At 41.9% G+C, this 22,025-nt stretch overlaps 2 protein-coding genes across 2 annotated transcripts; one reads left to right on the plus strand and one right to left on the minus strand.

Moving 5' to 3' along the window:
- Positions 1 to 4,854: 4,854 nt before the first annotated feature.
- On the minus strand, positions 4,855 to 8,025 carry sdf2l1 (stromal cell-derived factor 2-like 1). The gene is made up of 3 exons (XM_079161758.1): positions 7,792 to 8,025; positions 5,756 to 5,952; positions 4,855 to 5,582 (listed from the first exon to the last, which is right to left on the minus strand). Exons 1-3 carry the CDS (start codon positions 7,967 to 7,969, stop codon positions 5,304 to 5,306), a joined length of 654 nt encoding a protein of 217 aa, XP_079017884.1. The 5' UTR covers positions 7,970 to 8,025; the 3' UTR covers positions 4,855 to 5,303.
- Positions 8,026 to 13,093: 5,068 nt separating this feature from the next.
- LOC306697415 (MARVEL domain-containing protein 2-like) lies at positions 13,094 to 22,003 on the plus strand. The gene is made up of 7 exons (XM_079161310.1): positions 13,094 to 13,114; positions 16,910 to 18,155; positions 18,298 to 18,333; positions 18,423 to 18,601; positions 19,725 to 19,896; positions 19,982 to 20,032; positions 21,483 to 22,003. The coding sequence occupies exons 2-7, from the start codon at positions 16,932 to 16,934 to the stop codon at positions 21,585 to 21,587; spliced, it is 1,767 nt and encodes a 588-aa protein (XP_079017436.1). The 5' UTR covers positions 13,094 to 13,114; positions 16,910 to 16,931; the 3' UTR covers positions 21,588 to 22,003.
- The last annotated feature ends 22 nt before the right edge of the window (positions 22,004 to 22,025 follow it).

Below are 22,025 nucleotides of genomic sequence, written 5' to 3' on the forward strand. Positions count from 1 at the left end.
CCTAAAGTACTAAGGGTCAGCACCAGTGCACCGTTCACAGGGTAAAACGAAGGGAAACAAAACCCCAGCTATAATTTAAAAACATATTATGTTGTCAGATAGACAGAAACAGACCATATATATATATATTTCTATATATATATCCTCTGGGGGACTTACACTAGTTCAATACTGTTTTATGAAATTGCTTGTAAGAAAAATCATATCAATAAAACATGTATATCATATAAAATGTATTCTGCAAAATTAAATTGATTTATTTTAGACTACGCGTGTTTGTGGCTCAGATTCCTTAAAAAAACTTGAAAGTTGTTTTCAATCTACACCCATTTTCTTACTGAGCTCAAAGAACTGACCTCTGAGTATGTTACCTTTATGTTACCTGTATGTCACATGCATGTTACCTGTATGTTACCTGTATGTTGCCTGCATGTTACCTGTATGTCACATGTATGTCACATGTATGTTACCTGTATGTTACATGTACGTTGCCTGCATGTTACCTGTATGTCACATGTATGTCACATGTATGTCACATGTATGTTACCTGTATGTTGCCTGCATGTTACCTGTATGTCACATGCATGTTACCTGTATGTTACCTGTATGTTGCCTGCATGTTACCTGTATGTCACATGTATGTCACATGTATGTTACCTGTATGTTACATGTATGTTGCCTGCATGTTACCTGTATGTTACCTGTATGTCACATGTATGGTACATGTATGTTACCTGTCAAGCTTTAATCATCCATAACAACATTTAAGTATTGGCCCATTCAGAATCCAACTCAAGACCTTAATGTCCTACTGATGTCTGCACGACATGCTTAATTTCAGATTACATTCAAGAGATTAAAATCAATGGTTGTTTGGACAGCGAATACAAAGTTTGGATCATCGGATATCTCCTGAATGAAATGGATTTTCCACATGACAGAGTAGTTGTAAGGTTTACCGACGCTAAAGTAAAAGGCTTCTGGGTAAGTCATATAATATAGGCTTCGTGGTTATATAAAGCAATACAAATTATATTCAGCTCTTTATGCAACATGATGGAATGTGTTTTCGTTCATTTAACATTTAATTGAACATTCAAATACAAGAAGAAACAGGAACAAAGCGTTATTTGGCCTGTTTAAATGTACGCGTCTGATCGGAAAAAGCTGATGTTTATGACGTCGTTATTAAATGGATAATATGGTTGTAAGGAACAGGGGCCGTTATTTGACGCAGAATGAAGCAGCAGCAGGCAGCCTCACATTCTGATGCTGTCAAACATCCGTACAGGTTTCCTACAGGCTCACTGTGTTTCCGTCCATAACAGCAGGTGTTCACCGAGACTCTGCTGACAGCTTCTATATCTACTGAGTTCAGACAGCAGCCGGCAGGGATGCTGGAGGAAGTGATGCTGCTGATGATAAAGAGTAGGATGATGCTGATGAGTATTGTAATTAACATCCTCCCTGCTCTTTGCCACGCTGTTTGTCTTTTATGGTAATTTGTCGCCATCTGCTGGGTGAAAAAGTGAGCAGCAGAGAGACGGTTTCATGTTAGTAAAAGTAGCTTTGGATGCTTTGGGGAAATGTAGTCCACGCAGTAGTATTTGCATTGTTTTACATGAACGAAACAAAACCCCATATCTTGTGCTGGACCTGGTGCTGCTGAAAATACCTTAGTATGAAACCTTTTACTAATATCATTGTATTATTTTGTCGTTATATGGTTTCTATCGTGAATTATGCTTGGCCTATATTTATTTCTTTTTTCTCTCTGTAATTTCATTTTAAACTATTTTGATCATTTTCCACTCAGGTTCTTGTAATGAGAAAATACATGCTATATCATGATATATGTGGTTATGGAGATGATGGCCATATCGCCCAGCCCTAGTTCCATATGTCATAACATCATTACAATATGTTCTTTCACAAACATGAACTATGTACATGTATATGATGTATAAAAGATACCTTATCTCTACATCAGTATGACTCTTAAGTCAGTTTCACCTCTATAAGGCTTTCAAAGCTGCATTACGAGACTCATTATTTCTGCACATGTATTTGCACAGATGGTATTCATGTAATCTATTTCATATTCTGTAGAGCTATGTCATTTTATAAGATCTTTATTGGGTTCCTACTTACCTGTGGTATGGGTGTAACATGTGAATTTCCCCTCAGGATCAAATACCTTGTAGAGTTCACTAGACAAAATTAGCATAGTTCAGATGTTCCACCATCATCTATGTGTATTTGACTGAGGTCTGTTGGTTTGTTCCCTTCAGTTCAGCAGCACAATCCTCTCAGTAGGAACATTTGTTTTTTTTGGACATTTGTCGCCACCTGCTGTGGACATAAAATGTTTTTCTTAAGTGCTCTTCGAGAGCTTTGTCTGCAGACGTTATGTAAATGTGTGGCTACCTGGTGTTTTCATGACAAAATATCTTTTGAAGAAAGTATAGACATAGATGAAAAAGTGTTGTACTAAACACAATGCTATGTGCTGGTTTGATTACAAGCTGTATAAGAACTAGAGAAGTGACATATGAGCATTATTATCTGTTCCTACATCATCTCACCAGAACTCCTATTGTCAAATGAAAAGTCCTATATTGAAGCAGGGAGGCTGCTTTTAGAGCCTTTAGAGGGACACGCTTCATTTCAGGGCTGTTCAGTGTGTTGCATCACACGTATTGTAATGTCCTGCATTATCCACATTTTAAATTTGATGAAGCTAGAATGTAAATATTATAGCCAGATCTATAAAGTAAGGTCGCCATGACAACTTATATAAGAGAAAGGGACATTTGTTGGTTAAGTCTATTTCCTGTAAAGGTCAAACGGCACATTTTCATTGGCTGAGACTGTAAATATTTGATATCACAATGAATGCTGAAGGACTTCAGATGTGGAAGATTATATTATTGCTTGTTTTTGAAAGAATTGAAAAGATGAATCTGTGCTGCATGTTACTAAGAGTCATGTTAACACGTGTGTCTTAGATAACATGCAGCAGATTTATCAAGGGAACACCTGATTTCAAACCTTTCTAAAAACAGGAAATGACCACAGCATCAAGTAGAAGGTCTGTGACACGTTGTCTTCATACTCATTTTATTATTGAATTCAGACACCCAACATTTTATACTTTGTGTAGATCCAAGACAGACATAATGTGCATTTTCATATTCTTCTCCAGCGGTCTGGGTGAAATGAGAGGTGTGTTATATTAGCAAGGGATCACATCTCATAACAATAGTTCAGCAGCCACATCTTTGTTAAATGACCCAACATACAGTATGGAAACCATCCGTAAACCCGGATGGACTTCTATTCCCTTCACATAAACATGGATGACGTACATAAAGCAGCACAGAGGGTCACGTCCAGAGGTTGAGAGGAGCAAACAATGACATGTTACAGAGGGAACCGTCACCAGTTTAAATAAGTCACATCAGGATGAATCCAGCTGCTCATTGCTTGGTAACAACTTCAAAAAACAATCCTATCAAATATGGTTTACCATCTCAACTAAAACCTTACGGTCAAACCAAGTCTCCCTGCCGTCAGGTTCATCTCCATGTATCGGACTGATTATGTTGTCACTTAATTATCAACTTTATTTAATTGGTAAGAAACGCACACGTCTGCATGGCCTGTTGTGCCCTGACCAACAGTCTCTGTAGGCCACACACGCGTTAATCAACATGTATTCATTAGGAGTGTACCAAATGAACACTGACCATTTCCTGTAATGATGTAGTTCCTTCCAGGACACTACTTGGAATGTAGCAAAATGATCTTATATCTAATATTAATAACCCTTGAAGCTGTTAAGTCATGGTTTTCATTGAGCCCATGCACAGGCTGTGACTGACTCTTGTTTTTTGTCTAAAATATGAGCGAACAGAACTAATAAAGAGGCTCAGCCAACACTTTGAGCGATGAACTGATTGAAGTCACCGTGTGTGATTCATGGCTGATGATTTACAGTCGGAGACAGCTTCCCAGCTGAACGCTCAGTCCGTTGGCTTCTCCTGTACACTTGGCTCTTTATCAGAGCCCAACTTCATCAAAACTAACCCGATCTGGCAACACCGCCTGACCCGAGAAAGATTGGTTCTCAATTATAGATCTGACACGCGACTGGCTCCCACACAACTACAAGCTCTCATTTTGATCGGCTGATGTGTGGCTCTAGTGTATAAAGACCAAAGTGTTCACAATTTTTGTTAGAGCTCAAAGATAAACTTTTGTTTACAAGAAAACCACCGGCACCTTTCAGAGAGAACTCAGACTGCATTTCAATGTCTGTCCAGAGCTCCATTTAGTGTGAATGTCCCCTTTTGTTTAGTCCGTAACGAGCTACCGTAAATCAGGGGAGGTAAGTTGCTGATGGTGGACAAAGCTCTCTGCAGTCAGGGCCACTTCACTTAGTTCTACTTTCACTCATTAGCTTTTATTTCAGTTTGACATTACACAGAGTTCAGAAGACTTTTAGGGAAATGTGACTTGTTTGGAGTACAGAAACGTGTTTAGGAGAAGCAGACCAACTGCTAAGGAGACTTTGGTAAATCCTATTGGAACTGTTGAACATCAAACTACAGCCCGAAGACGTCTGGTCAGAAAGACTCGCAGTCCAGAAAAAACATCCATCTGAAATCTAAGCCAAGCGACTCACCTCGGCTCAAAGACGGCAGCAGGAGCTCTGGACTGAGGAGTCAACGTCTCAAATATTTGGTTCTGAAAGGCTGGAGAGCGACGCAAAGATGAGTGCTGTTCTGGATTCTCCCTATTGACCTGACTTTGTACGTCATTAATTGATAAAAGAAGGATTCATGGCATTACTTTTGAAAGCAGAGTTTAAGTGCACAGTACTGTACCAAACTTTAGAGAGATTTCATAAAAACCAAGAAAAGCAACAGATAATGTTTGAGTACTATGATGAGGAAAATGTTGCAGATTCATTTTATGTCAATTGACAAATTATCAATATTTCAAAAGTGAAACTAGAAATTACAACAGCGATTTGGGTATTTCAGTGTGTTGTTTTCAGAATAAATATGTTCTCCTTATGAAAGGACCATATGACATAACTTCATATAGTACCACTGATGTTAATCTTTATATAAAATAACTAAATCCCTCTGGTGTCAGACCCCCTGAGTGTTTCACATGTACAGAGATGAGTCCGTCTAATATTCTACATCATTCACACATGACGTGGTTTTGGTCCAAGAGAGCTAAAGCCCCCCGTGAGCAGGGATTCCCCCTCTTTGTGTCTCCCGGTGATAATGTCAGAGCTCATCGTGGCGCAGCGGCACCTGGCTGGGCTGGAGGAAGACGCCTTCCATGGAGCGCCACCAGTTGTGCTGGTTTGGAGCGCTCATGCCGTGCACCTCTCGCTGGCCGCGGATGGGGTGGCCGTACTGCTCTCCGGTCACGCTCAGGAAGACGTCGGTGCCCACGTGCTTGAAGCGCACGGCCTCGTCGCGCTCCCAGTGATCGCCGTCACACTGCACCGACCACGTGTCCAGGTCGTCACCTTCGCCGTTCTCTCCGAAGGCGCTGACCTCCTGCAGGCCACACAGACAGGACAGCAGACCCACAATGAATGTGTTCTCCTCAAATAACATCACGTGTGTATCCAAAGCCTGATAAATGTTCCTCTGTGCCACAGAGATCCATTGTTGACCAAAAACTATTGCAAACAAATACAAGTAGAACCTGGAGGGTGTCAATGTCTGACCTGGTTGTTGGACAGCGGGGAGCTGAAGCGGTGTGTGTGGAGGTTTCGACTGGTCTTCATGTGTGTGATGCGGATGACCTCACCACACCTGATGGATGCTCCACGCTGACACGGAAGGTTGGGCTTCCCACGGATCTGCCAGTAACTGTTGGCATCGTCTGCGTTCTCCACTCCAGTTACAGACTGCTGTCCACTGCCTACACACACACACACACACACACACACACACACACACACACACACACACATCAACATGTGTTGCTAAATGTGACGTGACTAGACACAACAATGCCTCTTGTAAAGTAGGGGAAACATTAAAAAGCAATGGTTGCAATCTGCTGTAAATGGAAAGAAGAAGAAGCAAAGTTGAAGCTCCACTCAGCAAAGATACGATACAGGAAGGTTGACGCTACAACGGACGCTCCAGAGGGACGACCTGGACTTTATTCATATACAAACATGCAGTCGGAGCTCTGCATTAAACCCATCCTCAGCATTAGGAGCAGTGGGCTGCTGTAAAGCTCCCGAGGAGCACCTTGAGGATCAGTGTCTCGCTCAAGGACACTGGGATTGAACCGCCCCACTCTACCCACTGACCACGGCGTATGACCCCTACACCCGGCCCTACTCTTCCTCTGGTTGGCTATGCCCCTGCTAGTGTTCCAGGGCTCTGCTAAATGCTAACATTAGCCTAGCACACCCACCAAAAGGACCCATATGTAACAAACTATCACACAACATGTGATAGAACAGCAATAGAATGAAGACGTAGCAGATGTGTACGATACAGTCCTGTAGATCAGTTTCTAGTTACACCTCATTTATTATTACATTTACATTAATGTAATGTGACAGTTTTGTGCATTTAGCTTGTGTGTGTTCTTATTTGCAGCATAACTCTACAGGCCAGTGTTGAATGGTTGAAGTGTCACTTTCAGGCTCTCTGTCTGGAGAGGGGACACTTCTCTTACACATCCATGTGTGTGCACAACTGTTTACAGCTGTGCTGGTGACATACAGTAGATACAGTGAAACCTAGAAGTCAAGCACAAGCACCCAGAAGGGGAGAGACGTGAGGCTTCTTGTGGCAGTATATGGGAACGGGAGAAGAGGGAGGTCAAGTGGAGCACACGAGGGTAATACAACACATAACTATGTGACTAGACCATCATTTTACCATCACAGCATGGGGGACTTGCATGTGAACAGAAGATTTCCTCCAAGAATATGGAGTGATGTGTATGAAGACAAAGAGTAGTTATACTAAAACTGTAAAAAGTTATACTTCAACTCTTCACTCCTGCAATAGTGTTGATATTCCAACAAACACAAATGATCATGATCTGACCACATTTGCTAGGTAGGAATTTGATTGCAATCCAATATTTCCAAATTTGGGCTTTTTTTTGTTGTAAAAGCGGGATTTGATTCTCTGGACCGAACCAACCGGAGCAGCGACTCCACGAGCTGCCTCAACGCGACCAGGAAGCTCGATGCAAACTACAGCGACAGAAATGACGTGTTCATCGAACACCTTCAGAGATGAACTGAACACCGTCAGAGAGGAACTGAACACCGTCAGAGATGAACTGAACACATGTCAGAGATGAACTGAACACATGTCAGAGATGAACTGAACACATGTCAGAGATGAACTGAACACCTTCAGAGAGGTGCACCACCGGTCTTCATTTGGGTTTAAGACTACCGGGGTAAACACGTAGTACTCGTAGTACCCGCGCGTTGGGCGTTCGTGAGTTGTTAAACGTAACGTACGGGTTATAAAGGCTGCTTGTTCATCTTATACATTCACAGTCGACCACGGAGAGGAAGCCTGGCTGCTACTCCGTTTGGGACGCGTTGTAGTTTATGGACATCTGCAGATGAGCAAGGAATCTCTAAATTGTGAGATTTTCGACATTATGAACATTATGCTGCCGCTCGAGGGACGAACACAATCCATTTAGTCTCGTGTGTTGTCGCGTGTAATGGTCTTTAATAACTTATTGATATTTGGTCTGGTTGAGTGAAGTTACCTGAGCCATACTTGACATCGTGGGAGTGCAGGCGGACGTTGTGTCTGGTGTTGAGCAGCTTGACCAGTGAGCCGCAGGTCACGTGGCTGAGCTCCGACTCTCTCCCTTCACCTTTGGACCACAGCAGCAGAAACAGCAGGGTCTGCAGCAGGACGTGGACAGCGTGAAGGACCTCCATCTTTGTGCCTCTCCGTTCTCCTTACCCGTAGACAGTTCCAGGAACAGCAGTATCTCTTCAAACGCTACTGCTGATGGCAACCAATCACGGTTTGACAAGTCCTAAAACACGGAAGTACATGTCGACCCGTGATAGGCCGTAGTACGTGCACGTGCGGCCATGGGGCTCCTTTCATTGGCCGCATCCCAAGTCTGTTAATACAAGTTATTGAGGGAAATATCAGATCATGAAAACACAAATCTTTCTAATAAATGAAGAAAGTTGTTTGTGGTCCTTTTGTTGTTCAGACTACAATGAACATATATTTAAACCAGACGGTGAATCAGAAAACGAATCAAATATAAACTAGAGTTTAATCTGATCTGTCTTCATTGTTTACATGTTGAAAGAAATCGTGTCAGTCCGATCGGCTGCAGCGTCCAATCACATGACTGATGAACAATGAGGGGGCGTGTCGGCCGTTAAAACACTTCCTGGAAGTCTGCTCTCATGCGTCCTCGCTGATGGCTCCTCAGAGATCCCTCCTCCCTCCTCGATCCTCGCTCCTCCGAGCTAAATAAGAGCTTTGGGACGGCCGTCAATGGTGGCGCAGTACAACTTCCGGTTCGAGCGAGGAAATGACAATTAAGAGACTTGGGATGTACCCCTGGATCAGCTGTCAGTCGGCTTTAACAGCTGGAGAGACTTTAGAGAAGTTTGTGTCTGTTTACATGATCACTGTACTAAATAATAGTAACTAATATTACTAATAACTAATGAAGACACAGTAAGTAGAGGTGTTTCTCTCTGTAGTCTGTGACCTGTTACCTGACAAACTGTGTCCTGTGTTCTGTTTATAAGCGCAGGAATGATTTCTACCGGCGGAATGCGTTCGTCTTATTTATGAATTATTTGCATCTGTACATTTTGAAATTCAGATTGTGACGTCATTAATAATTAACCCAGAATATGATTATCGTTTCTCTTGAACACTGGAATTAATTTATTAGGCATATGTTTCAGGTTAAATTTAAATGATAAAACTCTCTCAAACACTGATCAGCCTCACGTGACTGAATGAAATGATGATACATTATGTAAAAAGATCTCTCTGACGTTAATTGTTTCATAATAAAGTTATTGAGGGAAATATCAGATCATGAAAAAACAAATCTTTCTAATAAATGAAGAAAGTTGTTTTTGGTCCTTTTGTTGTTCAGACTACAATGAACATCTATTTAAACCAGACGGTGAATCAGAAAACTAATCAAATATAAACTAGAGTTTAATCTGATCTGTCTTCACTCTGGCGTTATACTCAGTCAGTCCGATCGGCTGCAGCGTCCAATCACATCACAGATGAACAATGAGGGGGCGTTTCGGCCGTTAAAACACTTCCTGGAAGTTCTCATGCGTCCTCGCTCATGGCTCCTCCTCGATCCTCAGAGCAGAAATGATGGCCCAATCCCAATCTCCACCATTACGGACTCGTAGCTGTGTCTCAATTCAGGGGCTGCATCCTTCGGAGGACCCAGCCTTCGCAGTCTATGTGGGCCGCGTCCTTTGAGGACCACGAAGGCCAGACCAGGCGATCTCTGAAATGAGATGGCCTACGCTACAGAGGACTTCCTATTCGCGTCACCAGCTGTTCCCGCCCCTAGTGCTGAGCAACGATTACAATTTATAATCGCGATTAATCGCATTGTTATGTGCAACATTCAATAATGAATTCAAAAGTAGTGTTTTGCGCACTTTTATTTTAAAAGTACTGCTATATGAACAAAAGTGCAATAACATTTGGTTTGCAAACACTTTAAACAAGTAAGGTGCTTTTTAACAGCAGTATTCCCTTTACAGGATCTGTGTTGTTGGGTCAATGTTATATTGTGGCAGGGCATGCATTCCTCAGGCTCCACCCACTGTACCCATAGAGTTGTGTAAGTTTGCATAAAGGTCATGATACCGTGACCCTCATTCTATTTGCACAGGCAGAGCCCTCTGCGGATGAGACTTAGTTTATAGTTTGGTTGTTGGTCCCTGTTCTCAGGGTGGTGCCCCTTATTATTAATAATCATTAATAATCTTACTGACATTAACCTATTGAACTCACTAATTCTATTGATGTCAATCATTTAGTTTTCTTAAATGCTGATAACTCAAACACGCTCCTTTACGTTCCCAACGGGTAGGCATGTCATGATTAGCCAGTTATGCTCATACACATTTCCAATGCGAAGGTGCCTTAATCTTGCATTCTCTTTACTTGCCAGCAGGGGGCGACTCCTCTGGTTGCAAAAAGTCTGATCAGTCTATCAGTCTATCAGTCTATCAGAAAATGACTACTTCTCTTCATTTATTACTTTGGTAAACATGAGTTTATGGTCTCTATAGCTAGTTTCAAGTGTTTTTGGATTACGCCATGATGTTTATTTCGTAAATTATGGTCCATTTAGAGTCAAATAGACCATAAAGTAGGGTATGCTTTAGGCAGGATTTTCAGAGAAGCGCTGCTGGTTTCCTTTCGGCACCCATAAGCCAATCTGTTCCCACAGATGTGCCGTGGCACAAAGGTCTGCGGCCGGCTCGCAATCTTCAGCGATAGATTCAGCGTCTGGTCTATCTTCTCTGCATGCCGCCAGGGTATCTGGCAGAACTCATTGATAATCTATTAACTATATATATTATATACTATGTATAGTTTATACATTATCTGCTACTGATAAACAATAAAATATGCACCTAATGCACGTTTTTAAAAAAGTAAAAAAACAAGTAATTTGCTCATTTTATATGTTTAATAATAATTGATTAAGCTTGCTGTCACTGAATTACGCTTTGTGGCCAGTGGGGCACCTTCTACTGATCAAGTGGCACATACCACATAACAGTGATGGGAAGGAAGAGATCCCTCTGTGGGACTCTCCCCAGCTACAACTAGTTCTGGCTGGCCTGCATCATGAGGCTGATCCCTGGTGTATGTATCCAGGGCGACACTCCACATTAGTTCTGACGCTGTGGCTCTCCACAGTGAAGAGGTGGTCTCCATGTCATTACTACCAGTCAAAGAGTAGGCTGCCGTTTGCCCGGGGGTTGTCCATAGCTCTGTGGGGGCAGACCAGTTTGGGGTTAAGACCTTACCCTGAATGCAGTCCCAATTCTGTTGTAAAAGCCATGGAGCTCTTAATGCAAAGGTGTGACTCCTGCACTGCTCTGAAGGGATTCACTTGGTGCTTGGTGCTTCACTGCGGCAGTACCAATGTTGATGTACTGACCAAATATTTCACTCACAAACTCTGGGGCCCAACAGATTGAGTTTAAGAGCTTCACAGTTGGGGGGGTTGGACTTTTGCGCGGGGGCTCTGGTGTGGGTCAAATGACCTTTCTGTGACAAAGAAAGGTCTTTTGCCAAAACTGATAAGGTACTAGGTCAGACCATGAGCTGGGTTTGACAAACTGTTGGATGGATGTGTCAGATGTGGCCGGTCAAATTCTGTCGGATCGTCTCTGGCTCCCATCGGGAAGACTTCGTCACAGTGGAGCTAAGCCTACTCCAATAGTATCCACTGCTTCTGTAGAGGGGTCTTCAAGGATATGGTTTGATGGGGGCAGCTAACCAGGTAGGGGCAATGTGGAGGCCGAGAGGGTAGGAATAATGGAAAGCTTTCCAGCATGTACCGGGGCAACAAGTTAGCTGTATTAGCAGTGTTAACTCCAAAAATACCTGAGTTGTCGAACGCTAACGGAAGAGTCTGTCTTTAAAGCACAAAAAAGGGGACAGAGCCTGTCTCCTTTTATATGTAAAGGGCTGCAGTTAATACAGTGAAAGTTATTCAGTTTTTTGTATTATGTAGTCTTAGCAGACCCTGGGGCCTTCCAGGATTTGAGGACATTCAGGGCTTAGCCTCTGTAGGGTGTGTGGGAAGAAGGTTCAATCATCACAACAGAATGCGTACAGTCTCAGTGAGGAAGAACCAAGAAGAAAGTGAACAAGCTTTCTTTATACAGAATGAGCAAAGGTGGGGGCCGATGGCCAAGTTACAGACTTTTGGTCTCAGACTGATCGGAACAACAATGGAACACAAACGGTCAGCAACCACAACAAGCGGCCCAAAGGCCTTGGCGCTGGAACATTCTCATACAACACAGTTAGTTATCTTTGTGAACAGAAAAGGGAGAATTCGTCTTTTGCAAGTTTAGAGCAAAATGACTTATGCATTAATACAATGTAATGAGTAGAAATATATATTAAGTAACAATTACAAAAGGACTTAAAAGCAGACTCTAGCAAGGTCATAAATTAGTCAAAACACTACTCAAGCCAGGTTCAGTGCACATGTGATCAGTCAGGACAGAGGAAAGGACTAAATTAGCTAAATGAATGCAACAATAATTATAATCCAATGATATAATATATTTTATTAGGCATAGTGTGTACTTTAATTTACTTTTAGTTCTTTAAGTATATCTGGATGACAATATATTTTACACTGTGGTACTAATACTTTTACTTAAGTATATCTAAGTACTTCTTACACACTCTGTTTGTTGACATTATTGAAATATCAAAAGGGGTTTCTTTCACTCACACACACACTCTTTACATTCATATAATGTAATGTGTGCACTGTTTACCTCTGTCCTACCATGTCAGTTGCTTGGTCTACTTATTAGGAATTTGTTTTTTACAGCTCATCAAAGATGATGAGAACAAATAATTTTTCTAATGCAAGGTTATTTGTGATGGAATTTCTCCAAAAAGCTACAGTAGAATTCATAGGTTATAATAATAATAATAATAATAATAATAATAATAATAATAATAATAATAATAATAATAATAAATATTGCTTGCATCCAACACACTGATTAATAATAGTTAAATGTGTAAATGTATATATTACAGGTATAAGAAAAACACATAAGATTCGGAGCGTGGGAAGTCGGATGTGAGAGGAGACAGTGAACGCGTCGTGAGACTGGTCAGACTGGCCAGGTGAGTTTCACCGCAGCGGGGATCTGGGATCAGTTTTCTTTCCTGCTAAGTAACCTCAGTGAACCCGGAGTTCATAGTGAGGTCTGACCTGAGATCAGTGCGAGAGTGTGGAAGAATAAAGGGAGGGTAACAGACGGGACGTTGCTGCACTTTCCACGGAGAATCATCAACAGGTGAGTCCGCGTCCAAATGTCGAATTGTGTCAGTTTCGCTTATGATGACAGGAATTTAGATTTTAACGCATAAAACGTCGACTAATGTATGTTTAATTAGTTCTTTATCTCAATATAAGCTGTTTTTATTTATAATTGAACATTTCTACCGGTTTGCAGTGGAAGTGGCTACCGTCACATGCAGGAACGTTTACTAACGTTAGCACTTTATACGCACGTGAATTCAGCTTCAGTTCATGTTTACAACAGTAAACCAGCACACAGCCAGCGGTGTAGCGAATGAGCTCAGTGAGCCTTCTACGCCTCTAAGGTAACACACTGTCTGTTAGGAGCTCTGCTGGTTTGGCTCGTGACTCTGAATGTAAATTTCGTTCCTAATGTCTACCTGTGATTACAGCCTCATTGTAGGCGTGACTCCTTCGCACATTGTTTAAGTTCAACGAATTTATTCATGATTTAAAGTATGCAGTATTGAAATAGTACAATACCAGAGAAGTCTGAAAAAAAAATAGCATTTTGTGCAATAGCAATACTTCTTTTGTGTGCTTTCTTTCATTCTTGTCACTTTGAATAATCGTGTGACTTCGGGGAGGATGGGGACTCTGTGCTGTACTCTGTGCTAACTACACGATGATACAAAGCAGGTCTGGCCTCATGGCTCATGATGCCTCATCGGTCAAGTTCCATGTTGACCGATGTGAGAACGGCTGAGAGTGATTTACCTATCTTATCTAGGACGACCCCTCAACCTAAAGCACAAATATCTTCTTCATAACATCACAACACTTCAACACAATAAATTATTCTCTAATTACCAGAAAGATAACAATCAAGGGTATCCACAAATGTCAATACTTTTGGTCCAAAATAAATCTAGAAATTGGTTTTGTTCACTGAGAAGCAGTGTGTTGTGGGTTCTGCACAGTGCACAGTAAGATTAGCAACAGAAATAGGGCTTTTTGACAGCTTTGTAAAAGGCAGCAACCTTCGTAAATTGTGGGCAGCTATTCAAGGTCTTCAACCAGGCTAGCCAGAGACCTGGTCCGATCATCCAAAGGGTCATTTGCTGTTGATGGAATGGAGGACTAACCCTGGAAGACAGTTGCTCAGCTTGCCAATTCACGAGACAAATGTACATCTCCATCATCTCTTCACTGTTGAGTACATAACAGTTTACTGAGGCAATAACTCATTTTGTCACCTGCACGATCGGACCTTCTTCTGCACACCCATGGTAAACTGTACACATAGAATATTTCAGCTTGACTTTGTCCCAACTGAAAGCAAGACACTTTGCGAATGTGTCTCATCACTTTACGCACCTCTCGTGATATCCGTACATGTAGATAGCTCTGCTTTTATTTATCCAGCGTTGGAGATATCTGCCTCCACCACTAATACATATAGAGGTGAATGCTGAATGATTCTGTAAAGAGGTCCTGCTGTTCACATGTATGCAGGCAAAGCCAATCAGGCACAAGCGTTTAGCCTACATCTTCTTCCTTCTTTCTTTTCAGTAACATTCTATTTAGCAGAAGTCATTATTAATACATTTTTTTAAAGAAGTACATTTTATTATATATTATATACATGATGAATCTATCATCTATCATCTATAGTTATTGTGACAATAACAAAGGAAAGCTAAACTGTGGAAGGAAATACATTTAGCTGTTAAACTCAACTCACACTAACGTGGACAAATCCACTGTCAGCAGAGAGACAGATATTACAAACGAGAGTAAACCATCATCTTACAAGTTAAACACATAATCCAGGCTAAAAGTAACACAGTTGCAGCTGCCAAATGCAGGAAGGACAGCTGGCAAAAAACGGTGAATGTGTAAATGAAGAAGCGTATAATATGATGAGTAGAGTTGACATTGACCTAATTGCATTTGTGTATGAAGTCAATGTGTTGCTTAGCTGTATTCTTCTAGAATAGAAGATATTGTTTTCATCACCTTGGGAAAGTGATGGTTAGCCTCACTCTTTCAGCTGGCTGTTGGAAATAGCATGAATATCTTCTGGTCCCCCACAGCAGACGTAAAAGCACTGGTAGCGACGTAGCGCAGGGTCATTCATACAGACCGGAGGCATGTCACACTGCAGCACACTGCTCAACAAGCTGCTTAGTGTCCTTTATGGTGCTGGTAGATTGACTCTGATTGCTGCTATACCATCCCATCATCATCATCATCATCATCATCATCATCATCATTATTACTATTATTATTACAGGTGCATGCTGGGGACCAAACCGGTTTTTGTTGTTTTAACTCAGTGAAAATGTTTTTTGAAAGGCTAAACCCTCTGCAGCCACCACTGCAAACTAATTCTACAACTAGTAAAAGACTAATGGGCCTATACGAGTGTAGCCTAATCTTTATCAAATGATACGTTATGAATGAAGCGTCGGGTGTTTGGTACATCACTACTTTCTGCTTTGAAATGTTGAAGCCTAGGCTATTTATATTTCAACTGCTCTCAAGTCCATTTCCGTTGCAGCTGTAAGAATAATTTGTCATAAGAGTATATCTAAGCAATACTTTTACACATTTCTCATCAGATCTACCCTCGCATTACTATGAAGGTATTTTTGGAGCAAAACACCTGAGCACCTGTGACAGTGGAATTTGTAGTGGTAGAAAATAGTCACCAGTGCGACTATTAGAAGTCACAGAAAGAAATGTTTTAGGAGTTGTATACTTTTTGTTGTCCTCCACAAGCACAACACAAAAGATACACATTCTCAAACTGTTCATCGCAGGTGCACAAATCCTATTCTACAAATTCACACGCTCACATTTTAGCTACAGTTACTGCAGAGAATATGATGCTAAACACATCCACACATGTATCAAAAAACGTGAAGTTGTGGACAAAAGAAACACTTTAGTTGGAATCTACCGCTACGAGTCTCAAATGCTGCATTTCTGCTCACATATGACAAGCTCTGCTCGCTCTCACTTTTGCACCACATATCTCGGTGAAATGTTTGTGTACCTTTTTAGAGTCTCTCCTTTCTGGTGTGGGCGGGTTTCCTCTCAGGGAAGCGTCCCCATTGGCTCATTTTGAGCAGGTTTACTGTATGTGAGAATCTAAATCCTGGTTGGATAGAAGTGTGTAGCTGTGATGAAGGTCCTTCAGACCGAAAGCTAAAAACACAGTGTTCTCTGCATAGATTTAAGTCTGCGGATACCTTTGAGCTTTTTTTGATACTTCCAGCACCAGGATTATCTAGAATCCTGTTGTGTTATGTGTGTCGGTCATTTCTTTTGCCCCCGCCTTTCACATTGTAAATATTACAGCATCAAGTCACCTCCAACTCAGAATAAAACCTCTGCAGGTAGTTTTGCTGTAGTGGAACTGTTTTTTAAATATGAATGCATAAAGCTGTGACTCTGTGCACACAGGCAGCTCAGTTGATGTAAGCTTTCACAGATGGAGATTATATGTTAATATCTTGTTCTGAACAGGCACTGCATTAGTTTGAGATAAAAAGAAACTGTCATGTCCCTCAGCCATTTTTCTTCCTGATCCTGGAAACCTTTTCGGCTGCTCCCGGTACAAACTGTGTCCGACTGCTTGTGTTTGTTGCCCCGACAGACTTTGTTGTAGGGATGTTGCTTTGTTCCTCAATCTCAGCAATTACATCGGCGAGTAAAATGTTATTATAACCAAATGAAATTATGTCCAAAGCTACGAAAATAAGACCCAAGTTTTAATAACCTTAAATTATCATTTTAAATCCCTGTAGGTCCATGTGTTTTAATCCTGTGTTTCTCTCTGTAGCGAGCACAGAGTCCAGGTCCCGATGTCTTCAAGAGGGGTTGGTTCTGTCCCCAGGTTCGACCGGGTGCGAGAGATGCCACACTATGACCAGGTTCCTGGGGGCTCCTTATGGCAGGACTCGGATTTTCCTATGCCCCCGAATCCCTTGCATGAAATAGCGCCGGCTCTAAGCCTGGACCCCCTTCCTCCTCCCCCTCTACCTGAACAGCCAGCGGTTGGGCCTGAATCCTTGTATCCCCCCAGCGATGATGAGCCAATGGAGGATGATAGTGACGTCATGGACATTAAGCCAGTCCGCCGCTTCATCCCCGCCTCTGTTAAGAACTTCTTCCGTGGCAATAGCGATAAACGTGGCAGCAATGGTTGGCCTATCCCCACCCCTCCTCCAGCACCTTTAACTTCCAGCTGCCACACTACGGCAGGAGTCCCCTGCTCACCCCCCAACTCTGCCCCTCCATCTCCGTCCCTTCTCGGGTCCTATCGGGACCCCTACGGCGGCTCTGGGGGCAGCTACACCTCTCAGAAGGAGCGAGACGGGCTGCTGCTGGGTAGTGAAGCCCTCGACTCTGCATCAGCAGTGCCCACCAATCTCTCGGCCATGACCTACCAGGAGCAGGTGGAGGAGTACCAACAGCGCTACGCCTACATGAAGTCCTGGGCTGGCCTGCTGAGGATCCTGGGCTGTGTGCAGCTGCTGTTGGGAGCTGCAGTGTTCGCCTGCGTCTGTGCCTATGTTCATAAGGACAACGAGTGGTTTAATATGTATGGATACTCCCAGCCTCAGCTGTATGGGGGGCTCGGTGGAGGTGCTGGTGGATATGGGGGTGGATATGGGGGCGGTTCCTACTCGGGGCCCAAGACACCTTTTGTCCTTGTGGTGGCTGGTCTTGCATGGATAGTGACTGTTATTCTGGTCGTTCTTGGCATGAGCTTATACTACAGAGCCATCCTTCTAGACTCTTCTTGGTGGCCACTCACAGAGTGTTCCATCAACCTGGTCTTGGCAATGCTGTATTTAGCAGCAGGGATAGTGTATGTGAGGGACACCACACGAGGGGGGCTATGCAATGTACCGGTCTTCAACAACGGAGTAAATGGGGCATTCTGTCGCACCGAGGCTGGCCAGACAGCAGCCATCGTCTTCCTCTTCATCACCATGGTGCTCTACTTGATTAGTGCAGGAGTGTGTCTGAAGCTGTGGAGGCATGAAGCAGCCAGGATGCGGAAGGAGGGGCTGGAGCATGAGGTCTGACACACACACACATGTCAAAATTCACATTTTGCTGAAATGTTCTGAACTTAACAAAATATAGCGTGAAAGCAGCCTCACTGGGAGGTCTCAGTTTGAACATCTAATCACTCCCCTTCTCTTCTTCCCATGAACCTAGATGAAAACTATTGGATCATCAGTCCCTCTGTCTATAGTAAGTATCAAGGATTGCTTTTGTCCAAGCAGACATTGGATTGCACACAGTGTACATGAAGTGAACACATGACTGTTTACCTACTGTAGCTGGGTCCAGCCTCCAGGCTCTCAGAGCAGACTCCTCTCCCCACTATTCAGCCAGACATCATGGACTCTACTAACTACTCTGCAGCTGCTCCTCTGATGGCGCTGGAGCCAGAGATTCTCAGAGGTCACATTCCAGCTGGACACATCCCCAAACCTGTCGTTATAGCCGACTATGTGGCGTGAGTATAACCCTTTTTAGTTACATTTTCCAAATATGCATTGCTGTATTCAGACACCCTGTATAGAAAGGCTCAAATTCAACCTGTTATGTATTTTGAATGTACATATTCGACATACCAATGAAGGTTCTTGATTCAAGATATTCTAATTATGTGGTGGTAACCCACAGCATTCTCCCACTTCAAAGTCAAATATGATTCTCAGGCTTCATGTTTGTGGCAGAAATACAACTTTGAGCTGCTGCAGTAATTTGATCTCCACTGATTTCTTTACATGTAGTGTCATCAATATGGAGATTTAAATGTCCAACCATTAGGACCTTGTCCATTGTTATGTGGTTCTCCCACTTCAAAGTCAACAAAGCTTGCTTTAAGAGTACTGATTCTCAGACACCAGCATGCCGGGATGCTTCGTCATTAACGGACAATGCATAGAGTCAAAATCAATGTAACAAGAACAAACTCACAAGAACCAGTCACATATATTTATATGACAACAAAGCATGACACATCAATCCAGCAGACCTGCGGCGCTAAAACACGTATTCATCCACACACTGAAGAGCACGAGCCATTCAAATATTATATATACTATATAATACTATATCAGAGGGAACAATATTAACCATATCATAAAAACGACACCGTAGACAAATTAACTCAATAGAAACGTTACTACAGATGTAAAACAAAAGCAGTTCACTTACCAAAGCTGCTGTTCACTATTTAAAGACAAAGGCCATCCTCCTTTCTTTGATATAGTTATATAGATATTCTATATTGTTATTATAGTCATGAAAAACCATGTGCAGAGCCAAAGCAACAATAAGTCCACCCTGCTACAAGTATTGTGTTTTATCTAAAGCCTGATGTTCTGTGCCATAGAGTTTGGGGCTAAGAGACACAGACAGGCTAGGAAAGTCAGAAAGTATGGGGAGATTTCATGGGATTTGTTGACGGTAATACAAATATCTATATTTTAACTCTAATCTTAGATGCATTTTTTTTCAATGGATATTATCATCCTTACAAACTGCTGCCAGGTGTCTGAGAGACATTCAGCTGTAGTTTGAATGTAGCCAGCAGCCAAGACAATATGTTTTCTCCTGTCCTGTTCCCACAGGAAGTACCCCAGCATCCGCTCAGACGAGCAGAGGGACCAGTACAAGGCTGTATTCAATGACCAGTATGCTGAGTACAAGGAGCTGCATGTTGAGGTTCAGGCCATGGCCAAGAAGTTTGAAGAGATGGACGAGATGATGCAAAACCTTCCCTCCCGGCCTACCAGCCAAATGGTACGACCCTCAATCCTGTCTACACACACACACAGGAACACACTTGAATGCACCATGTGTATATATCATTCTAATTGTGTTTCAGGAAAAGGAGCGGATCGGTGGCATTTTAATGGAATACCAAAGGAAGAAAGCTGTAAGTATACATCATGAAATGTAGTTGATGATTCGTCACTGAGATAATTCTGTTTCCCCGCTGGTTTTCATCTTGGAGTTATTAATAATAGAATTCTACTTATATTAAAGGGGTATTCCAGAGATTTTGTATTGGACCTCCATGAATTAGGGGGAATTGCATGAAGTGGAAAAAGGAAGGATCTAAACAGAGGCTCAAGATACTCAGCTCATAAGCATCCTTTATGAGATCCCCGCTGCCTGTTAAACACCCACATCATTCAAGCTTGATAAATGTGTAGTCTCCAAAATAACGCTAATGATATATTCAGAGTTCTCTTCTCAAATTTCATAAAGCTCCTCCAAAGCCACAGAAGAAACTAAACAAGTATCCTCCTTAAATACGTTTTTTATAAATGAGAGAGACCACGAAGGATTCAGCATCTCCTGTTGATTTCAAACAGAAAGCCTGTGTTACAAACTGAGGCTGTGGAGCATGAATGAAGGCATTGGGTTTAGAGATGCTATCTAGTTGAATTGTGGGAATTGTAGGATCCAGGGTTTTGGGGCTTGACAAGGAACAAAAAGTCAGGTTGCTGATTCAATTTGAATATTTCTTGTTCTAATCCAACTCTTCATTCCTTCAATTGTATTGGGGTAATGCCAAATCAGTGGAATGTCCCTTTTAATCAGTACAAACAATAGACTGCATATAGGAGGTGGACGTAGTCGTTGTTGCATCACCCATTGGTTTGTGGACTTCCGATTTGAAGCCTAGAGTTTGGCGTTTTGACCGTCGCCATCTTGGATTAAGGCCAGCGCCATCTTTACTTTTTACAACCAGTGAATGGAAGTCACCATATCTGGAGTGCAGAAATGAGACGGAGCTGTCAACGTCTCTGGTAGAGACCTGTCAATCACTGTGTAGCCCCGCCCTAAAGCATACTCTGCTTTATAGTCTATTTGACTCTAAATGGACCATCATTTACTAAATGAACATCATGCTGTATTGAAGAAGACTTAAAACTAGAGATTGAGACCATAAACTCATGTTTACAATGTTTACTGAGGTAATAAATCAAGAGAGAAGTAGAGTCATTTTCTCATAGACTTCTATACAACCAGAGGAGTCGCCCCCTGGTGGACATTAGAAGGAATGCAAGTTTAAGACACTTCAGCATTGGCTTCGCTTTTTAGAAGACGAGGTTGTTCCTATGTTCTGGCATGGGATTTTGATATGACTTCTAAATGTCTTTGTTATAATAAATTCAGCACCATCACCAAAATGTCCTTTCTTCTGTAAACATGTATTGTACTTGGTTGTATGTGTTATTTTATTTGCTATGCAGTAACCCTTCAATTTCTTGATATTGATTATCACAGATAGACTGTCCCTGATGTATTGGAATCTCATTACTAGGAAAGAAAACGAAACATAACAAAAATAAATGTATATCTGTTTTTCTTGCCAGGAGCCAACGTATTTGGAAAAAAGGGACAGATGTGAGTACCTAAAGAACAAGCTCTCTCATATCAAGCAGAAGATTCAGGAGTACAACAATGGACTTAAACAATAGCAGCTAAACACTGCAGTTAAAACTTTCATTAACACACCTGGAATTCATGTCAAGAAGATGATGTCGCTAAGGAGATTTTTAAACACCTAATATGATTTAGGTGTTTAAAAATGTTATGGGATATACTTTTATTTGCTGCATGTGTTATACTGTGGAGGTCATAATGCTCACTGTGTGCTGGTGTTGTTTTTTACATTTGTTCTGTGAGGCAGCGTGAACTGTCTCCCACCATGTTACTGAATTCACAATGTTCATTGTAACAGATGGGTGTTTGTCTTTTAATTAGTTTTGGTCACTTTTGTGAACTCACTTGTACATTGATTGATTGATACGTGTATGTTATTGTTTTGTATCATATGTCATACTGCTTTATAACAAAGAAGCACCTTTTTATAAACTTGTATTTTACATCTTCAGCTAATGTCCTTTTTGAGTAAC

The sequence above is a fragment of the Pholis gunnellus genome, assembly GCF_910591455.1.
Source record: "Pholis gunnellus genome assembly, chromosome: 6".
Classification (NCBI taxonomy): domain Eukaryota; kingdom Metazoa; phylum Chordata; class Actinopteri; order Perciformes; family Pholidae; genus Pholis; species Pholis gunnellus.

What these genes read in the sequence shown, in the direction of transcription:
- LOC306697415 (XM_079161310.1), top strand. Translation starts at nt 16,932, where the DNA reads ATGTCTTCAAGAGGGGTTGGTTCTGTCCCCAGGTTCGACCGGGTGCGA. An exon ending in GTTATAGCCGACTATGTGGC is followed by an intron (nt 18,602 to 19,724) that starts GTGAGTATAACC and finishes CTGTTCCCACAG; the next exon opens with GAAGTACCCCAGCATCCGCT. An exon ending in CCCGGCCTACCAGCCAAATG is followed by an intron (nt 19,897 to 19,981) that starts GTACGACCCTCA and finishes ATTGTGTTTCAG; the next exon opens with GAAAAGGAGCGGATCGGTGG.
- sdf2l1 (XM_079161758.1), bottom strand. Translation starts at nt 7,969, where the DNA reads ATGGAGGTCCTTCACGCTGTCCACGTCCTGCTGCAGACCCTGCTGTTT. An exon ending in CGATGTCAAGTATGGCTCAG is followed by an intron (nt 5,953 to 7,791) that starts GTAACTTCACTC and finishes GTGTGTGTGTAG; the next exon opens with GCAGTGGACAGCAGTCTGTA. An exon ending in CCCCGCTGTCCAACAACCAG is followed by an intron (nt 5,583 to 5,755) that starts GTCAGACATTGA and finishes TGTGGCCTGCAG; the next exon opens with GAGGTCAGCGCCTTCGGAGA.